This window comes from Morone saxatilis, unplaced genomic scaffold (assembly GCF_004916995.1).
Source record: "Morone saxatilis isolate NCDOM2014 unplaced genomic scaffold, NCSU_SB_2.0 Contig23, whole genome shotgun sequence".
Classification (NCBI taxonomy): domain Eukaryota; kingdom Metazoa; phylum Chordata; class Actinopteri; family Moronidae; genus Morone; species Morone saxatilis.
Window position 1 is genome coordinate 4,802,918 of NW_023339796.1, and position 8,941 is coordinate 4,811,858.

The 8,941-nt window shown below is 42.3% G+C and overlaps 1 protein-coding gene across 1 annotated transcript; it reads right to left on the reverse strand.

Annotated features, from left to right (window-relative positions):
- Positions 1–684: 684 nt before the first annotated feature.
- zgc:66427 (uncharacterized protein LOC406256 homolog) lies at positions 685–7,910 on the reverse strand. Its single transcript, XM_035670360.1, is given in 10 exon segments — positions 685–3,412; positions 3,883–3,984; positions 5,508–5,613; positions 5,716–5,811; positions 7,353–7,395; positions 7,398–7,568; positions 7,570–7,673; positions 7,676–7,712; positions 7,715–7,759; positions 7,836–7,910. Coding segments are annotated over 9 exon segments (735 nt in total). The 3' UTR covers positions 685–3,412; positions 3,883–3,926.
- Positions 7,911–8,941: the final 1,031 nt, after the last annotated feature.

An 8,941-nucleotide genomic window follows, 5' to 3' on the forward strand; every position in this document is an offset into this window, starting at 1 on the left:
ACACCGTACAACACAAAAAATAATGCATATTGTGTCCTTGCTGGTATTTGAACATCAGCGTGCATTCAAGGGAGAATAATTGAAGTAAAAACTGGCCACTTTAAAACTCATGTAAGGGTACAATATCGATTATAGAGCTGAAAACGACTAGTCAACTGACTGAAAATTAATATACAGCTAGTTTTATAAGGGATTGATTGAGTCACTTTGAAGCAAAAATGACAAACACAGATCTTCTCCATCTTTTATCACTTTAAACTAAAGATTTGGTTTTAGACTGTTGAAGACTGTGAATTTTTTCAGTTTCAAAAAAAGAATTGACAAATGAATCAATAATGAAAATGACCTCTGTAACAGAATTAAAGCTCACATTTACAAAATTTGTAACCATATCTTTACAGCTTAATTTAGCTCAGTATTAATAGTTAAAGGGAGGGAAGATTAATTTAACCTGAACTATAGAGGGAACCAAATGTAAGGTGTTAATTACTAAATAAATCAAATACGATGCTGTTATTTTGAAAGTAGTTAGTTTAAATGATATGTAATGTGCTGTAATTTAGTAAATTCAATTCTTCTCTCGTTAAAGTTAAACTCTTCAGTCCTGTTTTAGATCTCACTGAACAGCACAAACAACCACAAACGCATCATGAACACTTAAAAAACACAAAACAGACATTCACAAAACGTCTCTCACACATATTTATTGTAAAAAATACATATAAAAAACAATTTCTGAGACATACAAAAGATTGGAGCTTAGAAACAGTATATTGAACAGACAAAGACCAAGCCATTTTCTTGAATTGCATTACATATTTACAATTTAATAAATAAAATTCAATTTGTTTTAATACCAGAGTAAAGGCAGATTGTCCATATCTTGGGGGATGCAGATACCGCTGTGGTGACTCTTTGAAAAACATTCTCATCTAATACATCGGCCTCAAAGGACAGGGCACACAGGGGATCAGCGCCCTGCGATTCAAAACCAAGGGATTTAGGGACATTTATACAAAATACCGTCCTTGGTTGGAGAGAAGCTAGTTTACACACGGAGAGCGTTTAGTTAGTTGGTAAAAATTGAGGTATTGCACCACACAGCTTAGAGGGGGTAAGAAAGTACATAAGAGTAATGTGGGGTTTCAGATTGTCTATTATCTTTATCGACAACCCAACCACTACCTCCAACCCCCCTCCCCCAAACACACACACACACAATCACCCCCACCCAGCCAAAGTATACATCATCATAACTTATCACCACAACAAATGTAACATCTAGTGATCAATGCAGCTCGTCTCCCGCACTCGCTCACACAATGCCCGCCCAACACACACACACAGACATTTGGCATTATTTTTCTTTTCACCATTATACAAAAAATGACAAAACATGCACAGGGCTGCCCTCTAGTGGCGGGACAAGTCATAGCACCTCAGACTGCAGAACGCCAGAAAAGAAAAGGGGGGTGGGGAAAAAAAAAAAAAAAGAGGCTGGGGTGAACAAACTAGCCGGTAGGAAACCTGTGCACTGGGCTGCCCTCTAAACCGATCCATAGCGCTTGTAAGCACGGAGATTAAAACGCATGGAACAGACTCGCCTTTTGAGCAGGCAGCAAGAGCAATCAATTCATGTTTTTGTTCTTTCCCCACTTTATCCTGGCCTATGTACAGTACAGTCTGCACCAGACAGCATCTGTTGAGCAGCCTTAACTGTTGTGCTTCCACCTCAGTTCAGCCCTAAAAAACCAACAACAACAAAACACTACAAATAGCTGCGTGCACAAGAACCCCTTCACCAGGCAAAGGCAATCACACGGAAAAGGCAAAGGAAAGCCATTTAACATATTTAGCAATAATCATGATCATAATGTGATGATATAATATCTAAAAAACCTAAAAAGAAATAAGGGTGGGGGGGCTAGTTATGTAATAATTAACCATCAGCTGTCCATAGCCTCTAGTGCTGGAAAGAGAGACAGATGCCACATGGTGTAAACATGCTCCCAAAAATACATCCCTCAATCCATCCGTCCCTTTATCTCTCCTCGATCTGGCACCGATGGAACCAGATGGCCAAACTGTCCCTTGGGGTCCGGTCCAAAAAATCCGGACTACACCCCCCACCACTGCCCCCCCAGAGAGAGTGCTTTGAGAATGAGGAGAGAGGAAGAGGGGGTGGCGGGACTGAAAAAAACCCAAACCGCATTCAGAAGTACAGCTGGACCACATGAGCCGCCATGTTGCGTACCAATGCCACATGTAACAGGATGTTTGTCAGAGTGACTGTAGTTTAAAAAAACTAGCATTAAAAAAAAAAAAATAAGGGGGTAACCCGCTTGACCAAGCAGACTTCTGGGCCATTTACAGTAAACACACACAAAGCCACACACTTTCAGTCATGTTCAGGACATTATCCTGTCCCTGGTCATCGTGTCAACACACACACACACACACACACAAAACCCAGACCTCATGTGGAAAAAAAAAAATCAGCCGTGAAGGACAAAAGTGCTCAAATTGGTGCAAACACCAGCGCTGCTATGGCCCTATGAAATACCTACAACCTTCCTAAAAACACTCACCAAGTAGCAGCACATTAAACTCAGAGCTAACTAACCACCTACAAGAAAACTGACCTACTCATGGAAACAATTAGCCCCCAAAACTTCCCCTGAAATGTTTACAAGTTATAGAAAAAAAACCAACAAAAAAAAAACCTAGTAACGGCAGCCCCCATTCACCAAGAAAAAAAAACAAGCCCTCAACCTCCAGCTGGTTCAAAATAAAGCAAATGTTTATGCGGTAACAGTTCACGCTTTCAGTGTGAGGTTGGTTCATTTGGGGTTAGCCGAGGAAAGAAAACATTCATCCGATGTATGACATGGAACAATACTTTTTCTGCAAAATACTTGATAAAATGACCAATCCCATTTGGAGGGAGGAAAAAAATACACAGGAGAGAACCCAGAGTCACAGTTAAACCATTTTTTAGTCGTGTTTCCTCCCTAAGTTAAAGATCTTTCGGGGGGAAATCCACCGTTCTGGGATGATGATGTTTATTAGATTTTTTTTTATGTTCCGCGGAGTCAGGGCCAAGTCCGTAACATAGAAAGGGAACCTCCTCTGCTTCTGTTCCAAAAAAAAAAAAGGGTCTTGACCAGAGATTAGACGGAGCCACTGTTTTGTTTTTTTTTTACTGTTGGAGTTTGGCATTTAATTGCAGAGGCCAAGTTCAAATGGACCGATCCAAGCGGAGAGTGTCGGGTGTCGCTAACTGGAGCTTCCCCTTGGGATCGTCTGTTCTCCACTCAAATATCGGTTTGTGTCTGAGAGGGACAGAGGGCTGTTATTTGTTCAATTACACGCTTTCTTTTATTGGGATTTTATTGGGATTCAGTGTAGTCTCCTGTAAGGGCGGAAGAAGACAGAGCGGTGGTTAGACAAATATATACTGTAATGGCTGTATTCATTTATTATATGAAATGGTTCTGTTCTGGCTTCTTCAGTTACATTAAACAAATAAAGGAAAGATTAACATTTCAATAACTAAAATGTAGTTACTGTATTGACACCCAGCCCTAAGCAATGAGTTGGTTATTAGCTACTGTTGGATACTGATTATGTGTGTTTTGTATATGATGTAACTTGCAGATCCCACGTTTATTAAATCACAATTCTCCTCGTGGCTCGATTACTTTTTCTGTGTGTTGGTACGGAAAACTACTGGCCATAATCTGCTCCAGTGACTCTGTAGATTCTGGTTTATTTGACCTTTCTCACAAACAAAGCTTATGTATCTCAACAGCAGCGTTGTTGTGCCCGATAATGAAGCTCACTGGGTGTCCTGCTCATTTAGCGGATCTTACACGTGCGTACCTGAGCGGGGTTGGTCACTGAGCAGAACACATGTGACCCGGGAGTCAATCGAAGGGGTGTTCAGGGCAGCAGGGTTTCACCTTGGACCAGGAATCAATGCAGCTGCAGGGAGAAAGAACACAGATGAGGTTGGAGACACAAAGACATTTGGTCACGTTAATGTGGTAAAACCTCTCTGGTGGGTTTTACTGACAGTGAAACCAAACTAAATGCAATTGCTGTAGCGGGAAGTGGGAACGCTTAAAATATGAGAAGTGTGGTGGGCTTGTGCTTCTTTTTATTTGCCTCCATCACTGATATAGAGCAGAAACAATGAGTCCACATCGAGTGGTTGATCAACAGATAAAACAATCTGCAACTATTGTGGTCCCATTAATCATTTAAAGTTATTTCTCAAGAAACAAATGGCAAACTAAAACATTTACAAGCAGCAGCTTCTCCGTTGTGATCGTTTACTGCAGCACATTTGGGTTTATTGATCGATCGAACTGAATGAAGACATCATGTGGAGCTCCTGGGGATTGTGATGCCCTTTTCTCACATTTCACTTTACAAACCAAATAATTAATAGACCAATTAATAAAATAGCAGGCAGATTAATAAATAAAGGAAATAATAATTTGTTGCACTCCAAGACTAAGACATGAATTGCACTGTTTAAAAAAGCCTGTGTAGGTACTGTATGATTATTCTCAGCCCTGCAATCTTTTCGATTCTTAAAATTCAAGGCTTTTCTTTCTCAAATCTCAGTTGCTCGGCTGGGTGGATCAGAATGTCAACTACACAACCAAACAGCCACACCTACAAACTGTGCTACGAGCTCCTTCCTCTATGAACAAAACAAAAGATGTGTGCTTCATCTGAGATTAATTGGTGTTGAAACTCACATAAAACAGCTTGAACACATAAATGATGACATACTAAATAGCAGGCGGGATCTTCACTACAATGAATCAACCAATCGTGGTACATTTCAAGTCCCAGCAAGTCCAGTCTCATACTGTACTGAAATTATGGGAAACTAATGGTTCCTTGGAAGTTGTGAGACACCAAAATTACAGCGCGCTTTGAAAATGAGAATTAGAAGTAAATGGGCTGACACATGCATAAACATTTTAACAACTTCATGGTTATTTCTTTTTCCTACGAGCTTCAAAAACACTTTCATGAGACTTTAATCTGGTATATCTGTAATTAGATCTTATTAAAATGTAATGATGCAGTCATTTTCACACTCGTGAAGGCTCTAGTGGAAAATTCACAGCGTTTACTTAGAAAATAAATGGTTAGAGGACAGAAACACTGTTGGGCTTTTTCTTTTCCTACATAAAGTGAACAGATTTCCACTCTTACTGCACTTATCTCATGTCCAAAATAATGATTCTTAACGACAGCAGTGGTTGTCAAGATCACGTTTGATGGCTCTCTTATTGTCAGAGACGTGTAGTGATATGTGCACTTGGTTACCACCTTTTTTTCTGATCTGGAAATAGCCAAATAAATGCACAACGTCGGTTTGTAATGTCCCCTGTGCTCATTTGCATTTCTTTTTTAAAACCTCCTCCTTACATTTGTATCCAGCTGGACGTTATTATAATGCAAATACACCAACGGAACTTTCTTACCTCTTATGGTAGACGCAGAGGCAAGCCAGCCTGGCGATGGTCTCTCCCTGTACCAGATCCTCCAGACAGATGGAGCACTCTCCGCTGTCTTTACTGAGCACGTCCGCTGCGCACACACACACACACACACACAAAGCAACCATAAGTGTTTCCAGCTGTTTAAAAAAAACACATCCGTTTGGAGCTTTTTCTGTGACAGGACACTTACTATTGTAAGGTAGGGGAGGAGAGGTGAGGCAGCTCAACAGGTGATCCTCGATGCGACCCCCCGGGAAGGGCTTTGAGCAGAAGGGACAGCGGATATCTGCACAGAGCGGAGGCACAACAGAGCTGACGTTAACACACCGTGTGACTGCTGAGATGTAAACGACAGATGATGTTCACGTCACGTTGAGCACAAGCGCTGCGTTCGGACATCTAGATTACACGGGCTGACTTTGGCAAACCGAAGGGCAGACTGAAACACAATCAGTCGTGCATGATATTACCTCGAGTGCAACCGACCCAAAGTAGTTTGAAACTTCACTCGAGTGCGAGAAAAGTGACAAGAGCTGGAGGGAAAGCCACCACGAGAGTGGATGGGAGAGACGGGGCAGAAGCAGTGCCTTGCTGCCCTACATTCTCCTCCTCCATCTATGAGGCGCTGCCAGCAGTGAGCGGGGCGTTTGTGAAGTTGTGACCCATTTCCCCACACTTGCTGGAGGGGCTGGCCTGGGAAAACCCACCGCAATGTTGTGTTTTTGGCTCCCAATGTCACGTTCGCCGTCACACAATGCATTTTCACTTCCCTCCGCGAACTCTTGTTCCCGTTTTGATGCACTTTTACAAAAGTTACTTAATGTTTTCAAACTCTCCGGCTGCAGAATTAACCGCCGACAACCAATTGTCGACGGGCCTTGTGACATGAAAGAGCTTGCATGTCACCACTTTCAGTTTTACGCCATCGCTCTGCTTCATACAATAGGGTCTCTGATGATTTTAGTCAGCATGCAAGCACGGGAAAAGAGATTATCTGTTCAGGAATCTAAATTCCAAATAATCCATGCTAATTTCAGACTGGGTCGGTGAGAGCTACACCGCGAGATATTTCTATTTAAATTGTCACAGTCTGATGTAAGACTAAAAGGCTTTGAAAACAGTCTTGCATATCTTTTCCTGGCCCTGAAGGCAGCGTGAAGTGTCCAATTGAATCTGACTTTGTTTTACTATAATGAGTTAAAGTGGCAATATTAATATCCCAACCTACATGTACCAACATATCCATATTACTATTAATATCTCTGAAAACATGCCTCCCACTTCTGTCTTCAGCTGTCTCGAGGAAGCATCAACAGTCATAGCCAAAGTGTCACACTTCATATTTATATTGGGAGGTATTGAGTCATTTAATTTAGTGCTATAAAGATCATATTGGGATCATTTTGACAAATACTGCGATTGCCATATGATTGGTGATAAGTGGGAATGATCGTTTTTGGATCCCAATTTAAAGTTTCACTGAAAAAACTGTGAAAACTTGTGATGATGTGACATTTGTCGGTGTCTTATAATACTTCACTATAATGCTGTTATGACTCACATTTAACGTTTATATATCAACAAAAAACAAACAAAAAAAAACAGCATCTTCTTGCATTTGGATATTGCTTTTTTTCTATAATATTGTGATTAATTGTTTAATTTGATAATATTGAATTGAATAAAAAAAACAAGGCTCACCATCAACTACTGGTGGAGAACATACAATTATTACAATATTATAACGATATATATGTTATAAATAATATAATATATATAATAATAATAAACAGATTAACACTACACACTGTTGGGAAGTTTACTTACTGCCATGGCGTTGTTGACCGGTAAAGCCGATCCAAGCCTCCTGACACCCCCGGCCGGCTGGTGGTGTGCCCTCGGAACCGCGGCGATCTTGCCGCCGACGCTGCGGGCGGAGAGTGCCGATTCCTCGCCGGGCAGCCGCTCGGAAAAGTGCGGTGGGCGTGCGGCCTGTCTCCCTCTCCCGGGCTGATGTTCCGCAACACGGGCCGACTCCGGGCCTCACCGCGCCCGTCCTCTGCTCCGGTTTCCCCTCGCTTGTTGTTGTCGTCCCGCAGGGCGACGCTTGGCCAATGCAGCCGGGATGCGTGTGGTCCGCGGGGCTTCGTCGCGCTCGCCCCCATGCTGGCCCAGGTTCGAGTCGGCTGGCCCTCCTCCGATCGGCTTCTGTTGGCCTCCCGTGTCCTCGAAAGCTCCCGGAGAAGTCGACCAAATGAGAATGGTGGGCCGGGCCCCGGCCAGCGGGGTCGCCGGTACGAGTCCGCTCACTTGGTGCCATCGTTTCCCGAAAAGCAGGGGGAAAGCCGGGTCCTTCCTGTATTGCGACTTGCTCTCGTCCCGCATCCCTCTTTAAGCGAGCACCAGCTAATTCAGCTGCTTCCTCAAGAGAGCCACCCGAAGAGGGGGGGGAGAGGGGGAGAGGGAGGGGGAGGAGGGAGGAGGAGGGGGAAGAGAGACCCAGTTCACCTCGAAACGACCCTTAAACTGCCGAATATTCGCGTGGGACTTTAAATGATACCAACGGCCTGGCAACCGAGCCACACGAGGAGGTGTCGCTGGTTCTGTGTTCCGTCTCCCGGACTCACAGCTCCGACACATTTTAACTTCTCCTTTTTGACGGCCCGTTTTCTCCGCTGCTGCAGCCCCCGGAAGTAAGGAGACTCCGCTTCCGTCCTGAGCCGCGCGCCATGACCGGAAACAGTTTAGGTAAACGTCACCGGTTTGTGAATATTTAAAAACTGAAATAATATCATGTTTTTTATTATATTATATATATAATATATAAATAATAATTTGTGGATATTTAAATAATAATAATTTAACAAATATATAAAAAAAATTTGTTACAAAATATTTTTTTAATTTATTTGTCAAACCTGGTTATATATGTTAATATGATGCTTAAGCTTACACACATACACACAACACATAAAATAAAACAACTTTTAACACACACACCAACACAAAACATAAACACACACATTAACTTTAGAACACACACACACCACATGCACTATAACAACTTTTACACCACACTGTTCCTCAATCTCTGACAATACACACACACCAACACGAAAAACATAAACACACATTACCTTTTAATACAAACAGACACACCGTATACACACCACACACAATAACAACTTCAACAAACTTCCTCACTTCTCTTGACATAACACGCAAAGAACACCAAACAAGAAACATAAAACCAATTACCTTTAATCAAACCACACCATACACAACACCACACAACAAATAACAACTTCAACACACACTTCCTCCCTCTCTGGACACCACCACACCACAACAACACCAACAACGAAAAACATAAACACACACACTACCTTTAATACAAACCACCACACACACGCACA